General features: G+C 43.5%; 1 protein-coding gene across 1 annotated transcript in view; it reads right to left on the bottom strand.

Moving 5' to 3' along the window:
* The window catches only part of AMOT (angiomotin), a 34771-nt gene extending 18942 nt beyond the window's left edge, over nt 1-15829 (bottom strand). The window contains exons 1-6 of the mRNA XM_009890720.1: nt 15668-15829; nt 13333-14251; nt 6303-6756; nt 4325-4469; nt 2832-2924; nt 11-156 (exon numbers count right to left, since the gene is read on the bottom strand). Coding sequence (XP_009889022.1) covers nt 11-156; nt 2832-2924; nt 4325-4469; nt 6303-6756; nt 13333-14204 — 1710 coding nt within the window. The 5' untranslated portion in view covers nt 14205-14251; nt 15668-15829. The remainder of the gene's footprint in view (nt 1-10; nt 157-2831; nt 2925-4324; nt 4470-6302; nt 6757-13332; nt 14252-15667) is intronic.
* Nucleotides 15830-19581: the final 3752 nt, after the last annotated feature.

Genomic DNA, 19581 nt, shown 5'->3' with positions numbered 1-19581 from the left:
GCATCCTTACCTCCTCCTCCAGTTTCACCACCTTGGCCTGAGCATTGTTCAAGGCCTGGTCTCGGATCTCGATGTGTCTTCGTTGGTCCTCGTTGGTGGAGCGTGCAGCAGCCAGTTCTATTTCCAGTTTCTCTTTTTCCCGCTGTGTTTCTTTGTCTATCAAAACAAAGTGAAAGTTATCAATGGACAGCACTCATCTCTACGCAGCTCTCAGGAGGCTTTCACTCCAGAGGTGAAGGGAAGATTGTACTGGAACTTCTCACAAAAGAGAGAATGCAAATCTAGTGCTAAGGGGAAAAGAAAAAAAAAAGTACATGGCTTTCAAGGAAGAGAAGGACTTGTAACCCTGAAAAACAAGCATGGCACCTTCAAGTAACAATGTGCCACAATGCCAGTGAGAAGGAATAGAAGGTGCATCACTCAGTACAGTTAGGAAATTTGCCCTGATTATGCAGATGATTAGTGAAACTTGGCACCTCTTTACCTCTGAGCTTTCAGCAGTGGAGAACAAAGTGGGTAATTTTAATATCCTTGGCTGGGGAGAGGAGATGGCAGACTTCTGTGCCTGAAAAACTTGAGCTCCTTTTTTTCACACTGACCCCACAAACAGGAAGGCTCTTCTGCCTGGGGCAGCTGTCCTCCTTCTAAAGGAACACCCAGTTGTCCCACTTTGCTGACAGTACCATCAGAGGAGTCGGAAAACAAGTGAGCAATGAGAACTCCTCAGTCTTCCTCTACTGCCCTTATAAATGACCAGTTCTGGGCCAGAACTGAGGCACATATATCTGTCCTCTCACTGCTCAAAGCAGATCTGCAGTTCGAGAAAGCCTTTTCCCCAGCACTGAGAGTCCATATCTAATGCTTTAAAGCCACCCCAAGCAGAGCAGCCAGTCCTTTTCTGCTGCTCTCCAGAAAGAGCTGGACCTAGTGGGAGCAGCTATGCTGTATGTTTCAGGAACAGGGCAAATGCCTTCATAAAAAAAAAAAATACGATAAAATAATTGGGGACTGGAGAAATTATCACACAGGGGTGTAAAGCAAAGCCACAACACAGAGCTGATGTCCTCTGTCTATGTTGTCACTCCCAGCTCAAGCCAACCAGCTACAATGATAACATTAGCACACTTGCTGGATACATAACCACAGAATACTCCCTGGAGTGATCTACACCCAGCACTGATGACACCAGAGAAACTGCATTCCAGAAACCAACATCCCACGACAAAGGAATGAGGACAAGGAGTGGAAGGCTTGAAAAACAGGAATTAGATCCTGGGTGTTAGGACAGACTGCATATGGAGTAGTGCACAGGCCCGTTTGTGCAAGCATGTGCATAACTATATTTACAGGACCACAATTATTCCCTTTCTTCTGCCAGCAGAGAGCCAGGAGCAAAGCTTTAGCAACTCGGAGTAGCTAAAGATTCCCTTCTGCTAGGGAATCAACGCAACCCACACACAGGTTGCAAAACAAACCTGTCCACCAACAGCACCCAGAACTCCACAGAGCAAACCCTGACTGCAACTCAGAGCTAGTCTGTGACATAAGACACAAGGACAAAGGCTAATGTCACCATCTGCCTATACTTTTCCCCATTTCTCCCATCCCAGTATTTCTCCTCCACCCAGGAAATAAGTTGCTGACAGCGTCAGCACGTTAAAATGTGTTGCAGAAAATGGGCAGAGATGAGACAGGGTGGCGTTATGCCAGCAGGTATCAATCAGTGCCAGCAGTCTGTTTGCTAATCTGTAAGTGCTTGCAGCGAGGCTTTTGGAGGTTTTGTTCCAGACTTCTCCCTAAACGAGTACTGCTTCACCTGACAAGTGCCTACAGCACCCCTAGAAATGCTGGGACCAATGAAATGTAGCATTATGGTTTCCATGTTCATCCAAAAGGAGAAAGTGAGTGTAAGGCCTCACAGCTTTGACCTTCCCACCTCTCTGGGTGAACCTATGAACCTCTAAGTCTACCCAGCCAGTCTGAATGCAAGACTAAACTCTCAGACTTTCCACTACCACCAGTTTTTGATTCACACCCTGACAGCCATCTGCTCGCAGAGTAAGCCACAAGGAATAAGCTAAAGACAACACAAGAAAGGGATACCAGCATTTGTCAGAGTAGAAGCAGTGTGTGTTACACCACAGAAAATCTCTATTTTGCAATTTTATTGCATTACCTTTTTATATAACAATTGGAGAAAAGTGAGCATTGTCAGAAGGGTGGAGTACACTATGGGATGACAGAGAAGTTGGCTCGCTGCCGTCGGCCTCAAGACATTTCAGTACAAAGGAAAAGCAGCATTTCACATCCGTCATTTTGGCTTGCCTTGTGATAAATCCACTGCTGTGGATTGCATTCATGACCCTTACCCAGCATACTGCGGGCAGTGTTCATCCCCTTTATTTTTGCTGAACTGGATAGGGCAGCGATAAATTAAAGAGGAAAGAGATAGGTTCCAGTTCCACTGGCCTTAACTCACGCCAGGACTCTTGTCAGCCTGGAAAGGCTTAATTCCAAAGCTTTCAGAGGAAAAAATAAGTGGATAAAATATCCGGTACGTTATGGGGTAAACACTAATTTTACAGTTGAACAGCAAACTACATTTGCTGCAAAATCTCTAATAAATGCCATCAGATGGACTTTACATACTGACAGAAAAAGAATTCTTGAATCCTTCCTCCTTTCTCCACTGACAGTTTTGAGCTGTCACTGTCCCGATTCCTGTCCTGGTAGAAAACCGACAGATTTGAACTAGGCTAACCTGCAGCATTGTTATCCTTCCCAGGACAACTGGAGCATTTCTACTGACCCACAATGATTGCGTAACTCACTTTGTGCAAAGAGTTGAGAAATGGTTTTCCGATTGTCTTCAGACCCCTCAAATTCCTTCTCTGCAAGCTGCTTGTTGGCTGTCTCCATACGTTCTGAAAAAATTTTCAACAAAAGGAACACTAAATAATTAAAATCTTTCAAGCATTAAGTCACATCTGCTCAGGACATTTCTAATGCAAGCTAGGGGAACAGATCTCCTAATTCTACAGAGCCAAAAGTAAAAAGCCTATCAGAAGCTGACACTCCCTTTTGAAACGTTTCTAATTATGTCCTTAAGAAGATATTCTCAATGAGACAAAATGGGTTAAATAAAGTTCCAATAAAATGACTTTAAATAATTATAATACCTAAGAAGTTTATTTTTTCAATTTTTACAAATGTTAAGGCACCTTATTTTTTCCACCTGAATAAATTTCACCATGCAATTAAAGGATTCCCTTATAATTCTCCACTAAATCTTAACAGTTAGAAGATTAAATCACCGCTGTCCAATTACCTGACTTTAGGGAAAAGCATAAAACCCTAAGCACAGCTTAACGGTTCTGCTGCTGCAGGCTGTTAGAAATCTATATCAGTCTATGAAAATAAGAATAAAATGTTCATGCTGTTTTATTATGAATAAGATGGTTTAATGCAGGCCTTTGTGTACTGTCCTTCTCGATAGCACTGGGCACTGTACGGCCTTACTTCTTAGATGCAAAACAATTTCTGGGAACACAGTCTTAGTAAGAGACTAGGGGCAGTGAGAGCCGATGACATGTAGGACAATCAGAAAGCTTTCATAAAAAAATAACTTACAATTTAAAAGCCTGATTGTGCACCTTTAAACATCTCAAATTGCAGATGTTTTTCACCTTTCAAACTAACGCTTAAACTTTGACCCACATTAAGGTCAAATACCATTCAACACCACTCTCCACTGCCAGCCATCCTACTGCCTCAGCCGCTGAGCAAGAACCAGACACCAATAACACCTCACTGTGGAAAAGGAAGGGAGATCCAAAAAACCAGATGCCTACGTTGATAAGGAATGACAAGACCTTCAGGAAGAACAGACAGTCTGTAGTTTGTATGTCAGTGCAAAAGGGTCACTGGACAGGAAATAAAGCGAACATGCCTGGTGTGGGATTAGGCAGTCAGCAAAACGTCTTTTCATTTGTACAAACTGAACAAATTGTACAAATTGTGTCCAGGATATAAGACAAGACAGAATTCCAGGCTTGCATCTGGTTTATGGTATTTGGCTTATCACATGTTTCTGCTCAACGAGAAACAGGGTGGAAATGAGAGACTACAGCACTCTCCTAAACCTGTCTCTTCCATACTTCCAGCAAGCGCTTAAGATCTCAGAGTACTGAATATACCTGAGCATCCTGTCATAGCCTAGTTGTGTCACCAGACACAGGGAATTCTGCAGCAAAACACCACCCTGCCAAGTAAGCACAACAATAAAAAAAACAACATTGAAGAATAGAAGTTTTACTTCATTCACCTCTTAGATCCCTGTTGAAATCATGAAGCCTACGAATTTCTCCTTCCAGCTTGTTTCTCATGGCCTTTTCCAGGGCATCTCGCTTAGAGGATGATTTCTCCAGGTTTTTGTACGCCTCTGAAACTTGCTGAATTTCTGTTTCCAGCTGCAGTGAAAATGAAAACAAGCACTTACTACTTTATCACTAAAAATTCTTTTCATTCAGTCTCAGAAAGGAGATCAGTCTCTCTCAAGTTTTCTATACTGAAAGAAACCTACACATATATATTAAGTAAAACAACAGTCTCAGGTTTGTGATGGATCCTTCTGTATAAATAATACCAATGGCTGAAATGAAGATCTGGACTCTCCTTCCAGACTCTACCTCTGTTTCCCCAAGATGATCAGAGCATTGATAAAGCAAATTGAAGTGCAAATGTCATCTAATTTTTTCTAAGACTGGGGCAGTTTCGCACTACTGTTAGTTTGGGCAAAAAGCATTTCTATAAATAGCTAATGGAATATCAAGTTGAGTGAGTAAAATAAAACAAGAAAGGCAGACAAAACTATACTAAAAAAAATGCTAGCAGCAGATCTTGCATTAGTGATCAACTCTGTAGATCCATAATTGTTATGGTCCAAAACTCACAGTAAAACCTCCTGATGTTTAAAACCTCCTATGTTTACACTTTTCAACTTAGTTTGCTTTTAATTATTCAATTTACTAAATGGGGTGAGGGAAACATTTGCAGTAAAATATTCTTTATCCTTCCTTCTAGCCTTCAGTGTAAAGGTTCTCTGATCACCCAGAGGAGAAGGAGATTCCCTTCTAACTCTCCTTACTAGGCATGGTTTGCATTGCTATTCCACATAATAGCGAATATTCCACGTAATAGCAAACCCCACCAGCACTGTCTACAGCAAGTGATCAACAGGGGGGTGGAGGGAAGTGCATTTTTATCCTTCTTTCATTATCAGGAAGCCGTCAAACATTTCTCTAAAGCATTTCCTGGCCAGGAAACTTCCAAAAAAAAATACAACAAAATGAACGTATGTCCCTGGAAAGAGGTAACACAGGGAACAAACGAGTGTGGGAAGCCACACTGGTCACCTGAACTCAAACAAGTGTTTTAAGCAGCCACACATTTTTATGGCCCTTGCTCAGTGCAAAGAGCACAGCAAGGGCCACAAAGTCCTAAACTGCAAGTAGAATCAGCCTTTTCACGGCTGCAAGGCAAAAGCAAAGCTGACCTGCTGCCCAGCTTTAAACCGCTGGTCATCAAGAAGGCTGCAATGAAAACACCTCTCTACACATGCACGTTAATGATGAGTCTCACTGGGATTTTTTTTTTTTAAATATTTTAGCATCACTTAACATTACTTGTTTCAAATAAAGCCAAAGGTGGCAAATAGCTCGATCCAAAACAAGATATTAAGTTTTCATGGAAGTTTTGTGGTATTGAGAGATTGACAAAAGAAGTGTTAGTTTCAGTCCTGCAGTCCAAATGTCTTTAATGTAGCCATAGCAGCAGTACTTGCCTTGCACACTGTCCTGCCAACCAGTTTTGTAGCAGTGTCCCCTGTTGCCTCCTTGAGTGACTATGATCTCATGTCATTCCAAAAAGGCCCTTCCTGCAGTCTCTAACATCTTTTAGACTCATGGGAAAATGAAGCCTGCTGCTATCCTGGACATAAGAACACTAACTTTAATTTAACCAAGCAAGCCAAGCAGTCAGCCTCTTCAAGACAGCTGATGAGGATATTCTTTTGAGCATGGTCAATAAACTGTTAGAATAAAACTGAAGGCTTTGATTCTATCTTCTGACAAAGTTAAGCTGCTGCCCAAAGGGACAGGATACAAACTAATCAATCTGCATGTAAAAGACTCTAAAGTGGATAATCAATCCCTTAAGCAAGGAACGTAACAGCTGCAGACTAGATGATTCAATTAAGGATGACACTAGACACAGGAGAGTGCCTGATATCCAAAAACACCCACCTTCTGCAGCCGGGCTACTTTCTCATAACACCCATCCAGCTCCTGTCGTAGAGACCGGTTCTCTTCTGACAGGATTTCCACCATCTGCTGGGCCCTGGAAACTATGGCAAAAGGATCTACTTGCATCTGCTGATAGGGGGAAGGTATCTGCTGAGCCCGGGACATTACTGAATAGGAATCGCCTTGCTGCTGCTGCGGGCCTAGGAAGGGCTGGCATAGTCGGTACAGATCTCCCTGATGGACTTGGTTCGACAAGAACGGCTGCTGGGTCCGTGGCAGAAGGCCAGGATCTCCCTGGCTTGGCGTCAGAGGTTGCTGATGCTGGGAAGGGGACAGCCTGGATGGTGGCGGAGACTGAAGCAAAGTCAAAGATCCCAGGGATGTCAAGGAGGAAGTTGGGCTGTGATGGTGAGGTGGTCTCTGTTGTAACTGCAGCTGCACATCTGGGTTCTGCCTGGAAAACAGAGAGCAGAAGCTCCATCACAGTCATGCAGAAATGGTGCACAAGCCCAGTGACAAGGCACGGGATGACCTGTGTAGGTCCTAAGCACAGGTCCTTCCCGCACAGAAGACTCATCTGGGAGGTTTTCCTCATTTTTATAACGCTTCAAAATCAAACCATTATCAGAGAATATATTCTAAGTGTACAAAGGTCTTTCTCCTCTTAAGTCTATTTTGTACAGAAACACTAAAAGAAACTCCATCTACAACTACTGACCAAAATTATTTTTGTAACTTTTCTCCACACTTTGTGGATAAAACAGCTAAACTGAGGACTATTAAGAATGGGCTCACTTGTTCTGTCCTGAAACGTGCCATGTCTCATGGAGAAAACAATGCATTTTCTTCTGCAATTCAGGATACAGAATTAAAGGGATTGGCTAAGCTCCATGCTTAGCTCTATGCTAGCACCACCGATTGAAACGTTCTGAAATATCAACCAACAAGCTGCAGCCTGGTCAAATGAGACAGTTAAAGGATCTGAAAACCAGCCTGAGAGTCAGAAGCAGCCTCTTGATTCAGAATAATCCTCAGTCCTGTGCAGTAGGCATGTTTACTGCTCCTAACGATAACTTTTATAGCATACCGAAGACCACTCTAGCAATATATTACATGCTTGAATCTATCACTGAACTAACTCCAAGCTACACCAGCTCACATTTCCCAGGCGCTGGAGATCCCCAGCTCAACTTCTGCTACATTAGCCAAGTAAGAAATCTCTCTTAGAAGATTGTGCGGATTTATCGTGCTTGGATGACCTCAGGAGGCAGGTTTTGCTTCCTCCTCCAAAGACATTAAACCTTTAACTTCTCTGGATGTTCTTTATTCTAACAGTTGAAGTCACTCCCTCTGCGTGCTGCAGCCAGTCTCTTCTTAAGCACAGACCTCAGCCCGGTGCAGACCCAGTCTGGCAGTTCAACGTGTTCTGAAATACTCCTGGTTCCTCTGATAAAATTTCCCACCCTTTGAGATGTAGTTCAACCCTGCAGCTGGAAGAGGACATACTGTTGTTCCACCTGGTCATAGCTGCTACAGAATATCCCCGTGGTTGCCCGCGTTCACAAAAAGGACCCTACGCGCTCGCTCTGCTGAGTGCGGTGGGGGTACTGGGTGGACAAGACAGCCCGCAGCAGAGCTCTCCCACTGCACCAGGAGCATTAGTGGCATGTCAGTTGACAACAACAAGCGTGAAGCTGAACTGGGAACTAAAGGGTTACACAACGGGCTTCTCGGCCGATGTGCAAACACTCAGCATCATCCTTCCTGTCCTCTGCAGAAAGAACTCATCAACTCTTCGTACCAGTCCAAAGAGGAAACGACTGCATTACTCACATCTGTCTGGCAGCGCATGTAAGAGTTCATACGTTCTCAGCCCAGCACAAGGTTCGCTGTTTCACTATCATGCATCTTACATCTCATTTTCCCTGCTTTCCAGCAGAGAAGGTGCACAGAAACCTCCAAGCTGATGCTCAAATTCCTTAACAGGGAAACAAATCTACCCTTTGTCACTTAGGAAAAAGCAAATAATTACTGCTCTAGTTACTGCTTCTCTCTCTCTCACGCTCAGGTGACTGTGGTCCCTGCCAGCAACATCATTTCAGGAGCTGTTTTTCCCCAGAAATGATCATATGCAGCGTGAGGATCTCAGGGGTCATGGAGAAGAAAGATGTGCAATTAATTTCCATAGGAATGTTCAGTTTAGTGGCAACAATTTGGTTCTTTCCCTCCCGGGAGGGCAGCTCTACTTATCGTTGCATTTAGTTCATTACCTTTATTTGGCAGTTCTCAAAACACAGAATGAGGCAAAACCATCACATGCCATGCTCAAGGTCATCTGGTTTGTCTCAGGTGGTTTCCAGCTCCTTTCTTAGCTCACCCAGTTACGTGCAGAATTAAAACTTTGCATCTTCAGAAATCACTCACCTCCTTGAGCTTACTCTTCACCTAACAGCACGCACCTCTGTTTTGATGTTATGATCAGTTAGGGAATAACTTTGCTGTGACATTTAATCTATGATGGCCTACAGAGGCTAGATCAAAAGAGATACGCTGCCAGTCTGCCTCATGGATGGAAAAAAAAACACCTTTCCAATTTCGAACCTACAAAATACTCTCTTCCAGTCTGGAATCGACCTGATGCAGTTACTCAGAAAGACTGACTCCGCTGATCTCAGTGTGTTAATATTATAAGTCTAATGAGGACTATTTAGATCTCAATGTTAACAATTTGAGCTATTAGACTAAAAGCATCTCGTTATTCTGCCATCGGAGAAGCATGGGCAGAGTCTTGCCATTTCTGCAGGACCTGAGCACTAACGAAAGGAACACAAAGATGGCCAAAGCAAAGCAACAGCAGCAGCTAAATTCTGAGGGGACAGTCTTTGTACTGACATGCCCAGTAATGACATTTTTTTGTTTAAACCTATTGTAAAGAACAACTCTAGGAAATCATGGCTGAGTATTTCTAAACAAGATACATTTCCAAGATTTCCAGCATCTTGGCACTCACAGCTGAAGCCTCTCATAATCTTGTAATCATACCAATCTTGTGGGTTCAAGCTAAAACATGAGAGCCGGGAGCCTCTAGTTCTGTTACATTACCGCTAGCATCAGAGCTTCCAAAATGTCACAAAGGCGTTTATATTCCCAGCAAAACCAGGTAATGCAACCGGGGTAATACAGCCTACCTTTAAAAAAAAATCTAAAAATCCTAGTAACCTCACAGTGACAACTAGGCCTTTTAAGATCTTGTATGCAAACTTTTACATGCATGTTCAAAGAACCTTTTAGCACCCCCACTACTCTCAATTTTGTCTTATAAAATACTTATATATATTTTGTGCGTTCAAAATACCTGGCTCCGAAATCCCTCAGATTAACATGAGAATTGCAGAATTTATTTCCATATAATTTTATTATTTAAAAACCAGTTTTGGACTGAGAGATTCAGAAAGGTAAATGAACACAACTGGACTTTTCAAGATTTTTAAGCCAGACTGCAAAATTTTAAGGTACAATTCACTACTGGGGTCACCTAACAGAATTGCTGATACAATGGTAGTAGAAACTTCCCTCCATGAGAGAATCAGTCCTCGGGTAACCCTGCAGTAGTAATCAAAACTAAATCTGAACTAACCACTTCATGCAAAAAATGCAGAAAGACTCTCAAAGTACATGGAAAAAAAAATTATGCAATCTCCTTCCATTTGCCTCAGTGTCATAAAGACCAGAAAACTCCAAACGCAGGAAAAAGACTCAGAGCAATAATTCCCACAAGTGTTTAAGTTTGAAAGCATAACTTTAAGGGCCACTTCATTTTGAAGACCGTATCACGCAAGAATCTCTGCTTCCCTTACAGTCCCTGGCACGTATCGGAGAAACACACCACGCGGGCCAAGCACAAACCTGCATTTATGGTTCTGCAACTAGAAGGGTCACATTAGCTTTTAAGTCATGAAGACAAAGATACGGAGTAAGGGCAGCTCTGCAAGCAAACGTAGCCATCAGGAGTCCTGAGGCTGCCAGGATTGCAAACAGCAAGTCACGCAGAAGATCTGCGGGTAGAGCAACAAAGTGGGGAGGGCAGAAGAATGAAGAGATCAGGAAAGGTCTCTGGCTCGTTAAAATTTTTTCTGCCTTCCCAGCTTCTCCTGCCTGTTTCATGTTCAAGAAGCTACAGTTCCCCTCTCTTCCATACCCCTCCCGCACAAACCGGGAAACGCGACTGCAGGAGGGCACAGACTCCGCTTGATTAGACAGCTGAAATCAAACCAATGCATTTTTGTTCTGCTTCCTAGTCATACCTGATTATCCCCTGCTTTGATGCCGCCCAGGGGAACGCAGTGCACAGAAGTGATTTACTAATTATGGGACAAATTCTGCAGCCCTCCTTCTCAAAAAGTTTCTGTGAAGTCAACGGGATTAATCACCACAGCAGGAGATCAGTCATTTGGGCTCTGAACAGAGGATGGCGCTTGAATCAGAGAGACAGCAAGCTTCCTCTGCACCCAAAACTCTACCAACACGAGCCCCTTCTCGCCCGTCTCTCGCTGTTCTGCCACAGGAGACTTTGCAACCCCCCAGGACACTGAGCCCACGGCACCCGTCTTCTCCTCTTAGACCTGCAGGTTTGCCTTCATCACCAATGCTAAAGCACAGCTGAGATATTAGGGAGAGAACAGGATTTTGGAGCTTCATATGGAGCCAGCCCTCTTCTGAACTTTCTTTAAAATTTCCAAATAACAGCATAGATGCCTCCGGCATGCCCAGTATTTACATTAAACCAACATCATTACGAACATATACGTGTTCCCAACCTTACACCGCCCAGGAGCAGGTGAGGCAAACTGTTTGCAGACTGGTTTAAACTTACCACACAGCCCATTCCTTTCCCAGACTGGGGAGGGTGAAGCATGAGAATGCTGTGAATTCCCCAATGTTTATCTTGCTCAACGAGTTTTATTTAACCGCATCGTTAGGTCACCCTCAAATTCCCCCGAACAATGAGGGGAAAAACCCGCAGAAAAGGGTGTGGCTTCACCAGCAGAGAGAAGGGGCTTTGTTTCCTTGACGCACGGTTCAAAAAATGCACACATTTACCGATCCAGATTAATCCCGATAAACACAAAGCCGCAGCGCAGGAAAACTGGAATCTCTGAAAATACTTTATCACTCCAGTGAGGCTGCAAAGACACTCGTTAGCGCTGCCTGGTGCGAGAAAAACGCACTCCCGAAAGTTGTACGCCTTTAAAATCCTCACACCATTACCCAGCTGCACCTTTAGTAACACAGAAGGTTTCTTGTCTAAATGACAGTTTCTCTTAAAGCATGTGGGAGAGGGAGGGGAATAGAGGACTCGCTCCTTTCCTTTGCTACGCTGCTCTGTAATTTATGGATTAGTCTTGCAATTGTTCTACTGCTTCAGCATTTGCCTGCAAAGGAAACCTCTCCTCTGTGCAGCTATTTAGGTTAAAAAGTAACCTCATTAGATTCCCAGTGCTTTGAAGACAAATTTCAGTTGCTTCCCCTACTGGAACCCTTGCCAGCTGAACCTTTCTCCTTCCCCCCCCTTCCCCCTGCCATGTTCTTTCAAAGCAGCCAGGATCCATCCAATACAGACAAAAATCACCCTGTCTAGAGGAGCTGACTGTTGGCGTGTTTTCAAATACCTCTCCCTTAACCAGCAAGCAGGCTACGTCTCACATTCACTGTATGTAATATCATGAGTATTTCTGATGCAGCGTAACCATCAAGGATCTGTTTCCCTTTCCTGTGTGCACAGAGATTTAAGGCCTTTGAATTTTCAAAAACATTTGCAACGAGCTTCTACAATCATTACCCCCCCTAAACCCTTTACTTCCCCTTTTCCTGGCCTCTTTATTATTTATTTAGCCAGATCAAAGGGCCTTTTCATCAGGCTTGTATGCTGCTGAAGTCATTTCAGATCACAAACAATGGTGGACAAACTCTGAAAATAGCTCCCCACAGGACTTAGGAAGGTTCTGAGAAGATTCAAATTCTCCAAAATTCAGCCTCTGTTCCCAAATACAGACTGGTTTCTTCTTCATGCCCCCCTCAAAACACAACACAATATGTGCAAACACAAACGCACGGAGACCTCACCATTTACTTATGCAGCAAGGCCCTCCTGTTGCTCCTTTGTATTACCCTTTTAGCTTCAAGATGAGGCCAAAACCATTGTACCAAATCCCACCTGGTCTTGGACAGAGATGAGACAGGAAGGAAACAGGTAAAGTAAAGCTGTATTTCTAGCCCACCTGAATAAAACTTCACCTTCACCCACATGGACATCAGTGTTTGGCTCAAGCCAAATCTAGTTCCTTATCTAGAGGAAACCAGAGCAGGCTGAGATGTCAAACGATGCAAGGAAAAATAGCGAAAGCTAAACAAGCAAGCCTGGGATGAGGCACAAAGCACACTCCATTTTCCACTCCTGCACTTTGGTCCACTGAAAATAAAATTTGAGAAACTCTAAAGGAAGCCCAGGTGACTTTTGTTACCTGCATCATTATTGCTTACATTCATTTTTCTCCTTTCCTACGTAGCATTTAGATGCAGTTTAAATTTAAAAAAAAATCTTTTGCCTGGGCAGATGTAATTAAAGAACAGCTTAAGTCCTGCAATAAGTAACTGCAAGTTTCTACAATGAATCACTCCATAACTTTGGCTTTTGTAGCAAACCTTTTGTAAGGCTCTGGAGCCTCACCATTAAACTTCCCCATGCCATAAAATCAAGCTAGCTTGTTTTGTGTTTTGGTGCGGTTTTTTTTTTTCATTTGCATCTTTTGTTTTGTTTTTTAAAGAGTCAGGCCTCTCTAAGAAAGCTACTGAAACAGGTTACAGCCCTTCCAGGCACAGTCGGTAGCTGAACACAATATGTTGTCTCACATAATAAAGATGGGACCTTTGCTGAAAGAAAACCTGCCCCAGGAGCGAGGGCAATGGACTGAGTTTGATACTGTCCTTCCTTTTGTGGCTGTCATGGAGGTTGTTTTAAGATCTTGCTTACCTGACTGACCCATACTCAGGGGGATGTTGATACCTCATCATAGGCCCATCAGATCTTCCCTGCTGGCTCATGCGATGATCACTATAAAAATGTCCCGAGTCCTGAGGTTTGCAGTTCATAGACGGGGTGGACACGTTTTTGTAAGGATATTCTGGAGGAGGACCCCGCTGCTCCATTCCTTTCATGTTGGGCTGGGAAGGGGGCTGCACCGAGTTCTTGTAGAACTCATTGGAGCCAGAATTTTTATAAGGGTCGCTGGACTGCTGAGGGGAAAGCGGAGAGAGGGGGGAGAGAGGTGCACTCGTGACAGGCGCGTGGGCCTTGACACCGCTGGTGGCCAAGGACAGCTGCATCAGCCTCTCGCTCAAGGAGCGGACATGCCCTTGCTTGAGGTCCTTAAGTCCTTCATCCTGGTGGACCTTCCCCGGGCTCACCCGCTGAACCGTGGGCCGCCCTTCAGTCCTCATCTTTTGGTTGGTGACCCCCGTTACATAAAATGCTGCCCCAACGCTAGCGTGCGGCTGGCCCCTGAAATACTGCGACTGGACTTTGGCTTCCTCGTAGGTCGGGAGATCCTCGCTGTTCTGAAGTCGCGGGGAGAGCTGCTTCTCCATGATGCTGTTGTCCACCTGTATCTCCTGGCCCTGGGGCTCCTGACGGGCAGCATGAGTCACAAGCTGGTGGTCCTGGGAGCTCAGCCCTTCGTTCTGAGATGCTGGACTCCCAGTGCTGTTGAAAGGGGGGGCATTTCCTGTGGCTTGCTGGTGTAAGGCAAGAAGGTTACGGTTGTCATTTGGGTTTCCGTATCGGAGCTGCTCCTGCAGCAGGCGCTGTAAAACTGTCGTAGCTGCTTGCTCTTCTGAATTCCTCATCTCAAACTGCGGTTCCTTTTGGGTGGAATGTAAAAGCTGCCCTTGACCTAAGGAAAGGAGACACGGTTATTAGCGCCTGAGTGGATCAAGCAAGAGACATTTAAGAGCAATGGCTTGAAATACAGAAAAAAAGCAGGTTAGATTACCAAAGGTTCCCATAACAATGGGGGTCATTAAGGCCCTTGACCTAAGAAGGACTTGCATGCCAGGGGGCAAAGCCTCCAAGGTGATGAAAGGTGCCTTGCAAATTTTTAGGAATATCAATAGACTGCAAGCTGTAGGGATGCATGCCGAATACCTCAGACAGAGAGGCTGCTTTCAGGCGGAAAGGAGACCTATAATTCACAGGACGATGGTAAAAATGCCTAAGACCTATTTGCTTTACACTTAGGGCTACCAACAGTGAAATACATTTCCCCTATTTGCAGGCAGACAAGGATTAAAGGGCGAAATCAGTGATTCGTCAGTTTTAAGGGGAAAAAAAAAACAGAGTGGCCTATTAAGATAGTGTATGGTTCAAAGGAAGTAAAGAAATCTCTTAGCTTAGATCGCTTAAAGCAATTAATGAATACCTCGTTAGCCAGCAGGTTTTTAGAGTTATGAAATACCCTGAGTGAGATCAGCACCTAGTCTCCCTGCTGCAGAAAACCCTACATACTGGTGCAAGTGAGGACTCTGTAACTTCCTGCTATACAAAGGCAACCAAATCCTCACACATCTAAATATCATCAGCTGAATGCATGCAAATGCAAGAGGAGGAAAAAAGAGTTGTCTGATCTAAGGAACAGAAAAAGACCTCTGGGTGGCAGGAAAAAACACTGTGTACCAATGAGAGAAACACAAAGAGCCAATGTCAAGCACATCCTAAGTACAGATTAAGTCAGTGACCAACAGGGATTACACTTCACTCGGTCCCTCAGTGGAGTCAGGAATTTGTCATGGAAACTCAAGCCCATTGGCCTTGCAGGAGTTGAAATATCCAAAATTAATGATACCTTTGAGACGTTTAACTGAAGGCAGAGCTATTTTTGAGCCGGAACAGTTCAGAATAGAGTACTCTTTACTTTTTGGCTAAGCTGTGGCTCTGCCCTGACAGCAGAACGCATGTTGGTATTCTAGCACTTTATTTTGACACCTTTTTTCTGTATAATTTTGTGCCTTAGCAAAAGGTAACTTGCTCCCAACAGTTTGTTCCATGGCAGAACCAGGGACGGACTGCAGGAGTAAAGAGACCCGTCTCCACAACCACCCAGTGTCCTCCCTGAGGCCAGCCTCCCGCAGGAGTCTACCCCCGTGACATCAGGCCTCGATGCATCAGGCAGATAGAACCCTCCTGCCACCGTTAAGGAGGAGAAAGTTAAAATCCACCTCATTCCAGGCTGCCTCACCAAACTAGGAATTCAGGGCCTGTTAAATAGCCTGGAACATGATTCTTCTGAAATCCTATTTGAAGTGGCACATACCTATTTCCTTCACTTTGACTTCCTTGGTAAGGAGGAGCGGTTCTGCCACATGTGGGAAACACACACAGCCTTCCTCCCGCAAGTCCAAAATCTCCACTCAGAGATGGCTTCAGTCTCCTCTTCAGTAGGCCAGATCACTTGATACTCTCCTCGCTTCCAAAATAATTCTGAGGAAAGCATTGAAAACATCATTTTAATCAGCAGATGAGACCCTAGAAATAATAAACCTTGGCCCATATTTCAGATTTTTCTTTTGTAGCTTCTTGTTTTGTCCCAGAGCCCAACAGTTTTGATCCCTTTAGGATGAATGAACCCCCCTGTCCCTAGCAATCTACTCCAGCTGCTGCTTTAATCATGACAATTTCTGCTCCAAGATTAAATGTTGCCAAGTAATGCTCTGTCCCATCTGTGCCTCCAAGTGAAACAGTGATTAAAACCCACTAATTCTTTAACTCCATTGTTTTATTTTTTGCTAAGAATGAAAGCTGCAGCACAGATGATGATACCCTGTGCTTATGGCTCCTTTTGCAGTGGTGCTGTATATTTCAAACTATATCAGCAGAAATCCTTCGATGAAAGGTGATATGGTCAAATGCTTTACAAACTTCAACAAATTATGCCTCAGCAATGACTGTGAGAATGATCGGTGTACAAATATTAGCTTTATTTCACAGACTGGGAAAGTGAGGGGAAGAAAAGGACACTGACAAAGTATATGCCAGAAACATATTGCATAGCACAGCTCTAATTCCCCAAACATTCTTTAATTATGTTACTTTTCCCTTTCAGAATACAAAGCACTAAAGAAACTTTAACTATTGAGGGGAGAATCAGGAGAACACAGAAAAATGTGTATTTAGGTGTGTTATTCGAGAAGCGGTTAAATCTACTACTGAAGGTGTCCTAAAGAAAAAGGCAAATGACGCAAAAGAAGTGAAACATATTTGTGCACTCGGTGTGCTTACACTTTAAGGGCAGGCAATTAAAACAGAACTAGTGAAATAAAAAAATATTCAGAGATGTATAATTCAACTGAATTTCCTGCAATGTTGCAAAAAATAAAGCGAACAGATGTAGCGAAGGAATGCAGACGTGGATACTTCTGTCTCTGTCTTATTATGGCACACATCCACACCCAACAAAAGTTATCTCAGATCTGCAAGTTAAATACTTGAGGTGTCAACAGCAATTTCAAGGCACATGAACAATATCTAACGAGAGAACAAGGCTGTGTTGTCTGGTACGGTACTTCAAGATGGTGGTTGAAAAAAACATCTAATGTCAAATTCTTAACTGGTGACTTAGCTCGAGAGGGATATATTGAAAACAGCTGCCAGCAAATATGCAGTAAAGAACCTTTAAACCGGGCATTAAGATAGCAGATAACCAGAGCAATTTCTAGCCTCTTTTCCCAGTGTTGCACAACAGAAGTTGAGGATTCCTCATCCCCCTCATACCAGTATCATCACTGACTCTTCTTTTTTTTTTTTTTTTAAACAAAGTTGCCCTAAGCAACCCTTTTTAGTAGAGCATTAAAAGGCTTTTATTATGCAATATGACGCTGCCTTTCCACCCAAAGATTTCTTTTGTCTCAACTGGAAAAATCTAAGGGGGGGGGGGTGGGGGTGGGGGGTGTTTATTTTTTTTAATACAAAGATACAACCCAGCTTGAGATTCTGCCTGTCTGCCTTAAAGATTTTCTCAACAGACAAATTCAATCTGTGCATGTTTAACTCCTTCAAACGCTCAAGGAAGTAATTCTGTATGCAACCATTTCACACACACAGTTTCACTTCACAGCCATCCAAGCTTATTCTGCTGATCTGATGAAGGGAGGGCACAGTTCACAGCGAAAGTATTTGCTGGAACTGAATACTACTAATTTTAGTGTGGATGTAAACTAGGAATCAGGCTGGAAATCCAAAACAAAAGGTGGACTGAGACACAATATGAAGATATTCTGGCCAACAAATCCACTTTCTTCAAATACCAACTGTTAGCATTAAGCCTATTTTTTTCCAGTTTTATCCCATCATTTTTAATTAACCAAGAAAATCCTGTGCAACTAACTTGGGTGGCAGCATTCCTGGAATCTGTTTTCTGAGTGAGCTGGAAACTCATGGCAGAACCAGTGAGTTAACTTTTTTATGTAATGAAACACAAAAATGAACAGTACAATCGGTACTGAAGCCCATGTGTTATTTATTTGAACACCAAATTGTATTTGTGTTAGGCTCTTCCAGCAATTTCAGTTTTCAGTGCGCCAAAGATGGAAATTAGCGAGGTGCACTGGAAAAGTTGTTATGAGAGCGCTGGAATGAAATTGGAATAGGTTCTGTAGACATTTTTAAACAGACATGTATAGGGGGTTAGCCTAAATCTGTTACAATGGATAGGGCTGAATTCAGACTACCAACAACTCTGCAAAACTGTACTTGCTTATGGATTGGATGGTGCACCCTTCATAACCACAAAGCCTAGAAACACCTCGCTTTTCAAGTCAGTTTTAGACCAATTCTGTTCCAAGAAACCACTGTGAGGTAGATTGCCCAGGCTGAACTGATTTTGCAGTTTGTTCCTGAGCTTTGTAGCTCTATCACCTTACTACCTTATTCTAATGTATAGTCCGAAATTACTCATGATCATTTTATATCTGTATGTTCTTGAGCAAAACATCAGTCTAGAACTGGTAGAACACAGGAATTGCAAATCGTGTTGCACGTAACCATGCTGAGATCAAGAAGAGGCATAAAAGGGGCGGTAGCATAGGTGCTATTTAAGGAAGAAAAGACCCATGTTTGCAGGGCATTGTGTAAAAACTCAGTAGCTGAGGCTTCTGTCTTAAACATCATGTAATTATGCCCAGGAACTTTGCCAGTCCCTCGTGAGGAAGAAAGATTAATGAAGAATTTAAAATGATAATACTGCCAGGCTGTAAGGAACCAAAGCAGCACATTTCTGTACAGCATGCAAATATTTTTCAGCATTATAAAAATAAACAAGCTTAGACAAGTGTGCTACTCACCACTGTTTGATGAGTGGCTAGAACGCTATAGCTCAATTAACCGGCATGGAGCAATAATAACCTCACAAGCAAAGAGAAGCATCTTTCTTTAGCTTGTGAAACTAAGAGGAATGCAAGAGTCCCAGTGAGGACAGCCTGTACATACTTGCCCAGAATTACTGCTTAGCCAAGAAGCTAATTAGCTTACGCATCAGGTGGGATGGGAACAGGTTCACCACCTCAAAAGGGCTGGAGTACAGTTAAGCACTTTCAGTTTTACTACTAAATTCTGTGTCACTCACACACAAAACAATCCAGTGACAGTGTCAGACTTCAAACTCAAGCAGTAAATTTCGCTAAGCAATTCCACATTTTTCTTAACAGATGTGGATGCGATACGGCTTATCCTGGTTGGCAACAGGTGATGGGATGCTATCAGTTAAATGAAGTCGCAGGTTGGTTTTTTTGGTGCAGAGTTATCTTAAGACATACCTGCATACTGCAACAGAGGAGGGGAACACAAAACAGAGATAGCAGAGAAAGGACTGGCTGTGAAGTCCCCCGGCAACCGCAGAGACCAGCTCACATGCTGAGTCACCCACCGTTTAACAGAAATATGCCTTGGCTACCTGGCCTACGCAAAACCCGGCAGGCTGATCATCTGACCCTGCAAAATTCGCTTAACACAAGTGTCTATAAGACCACTGGAAACACAGCTATTCTGCACACACACTCCCTTTGAAGTGGGTAGGAGCACCAGACTCACAAGGGCGAGGTCCAAAATTATTTAATGAATAGTGCAGGTTATCACTGAATGCTCTTCATTTCATTTCAGCCCTACCCAAGGAGGAGTAAGGGAGAGAATACACACGAGGACAGTCCTTGAGAATAAAAGTTCCCAACGTCTGGC

The sequence above is a fragment of the Charadrius vociferus genome, unplaced genomic scaffold (assembly GCF_000708025.1).
Source record: "Charadrius vociferus isolate BGI_N301 unplaced genomic scaffold, ASM70802v2 scaffold368, whole genome shotgun sequence".
NCBI lineage: Eukaryota > Metazoa > Chordata > Aves > Charadriiformes > Charadriidae > Charadrius > Charadrius vociferus.
The sequence above is the reverse complement of the archived record's forward strand: the minus strand, read 5'-3'. Positions and strand labels throughout refer to the sequence as shown.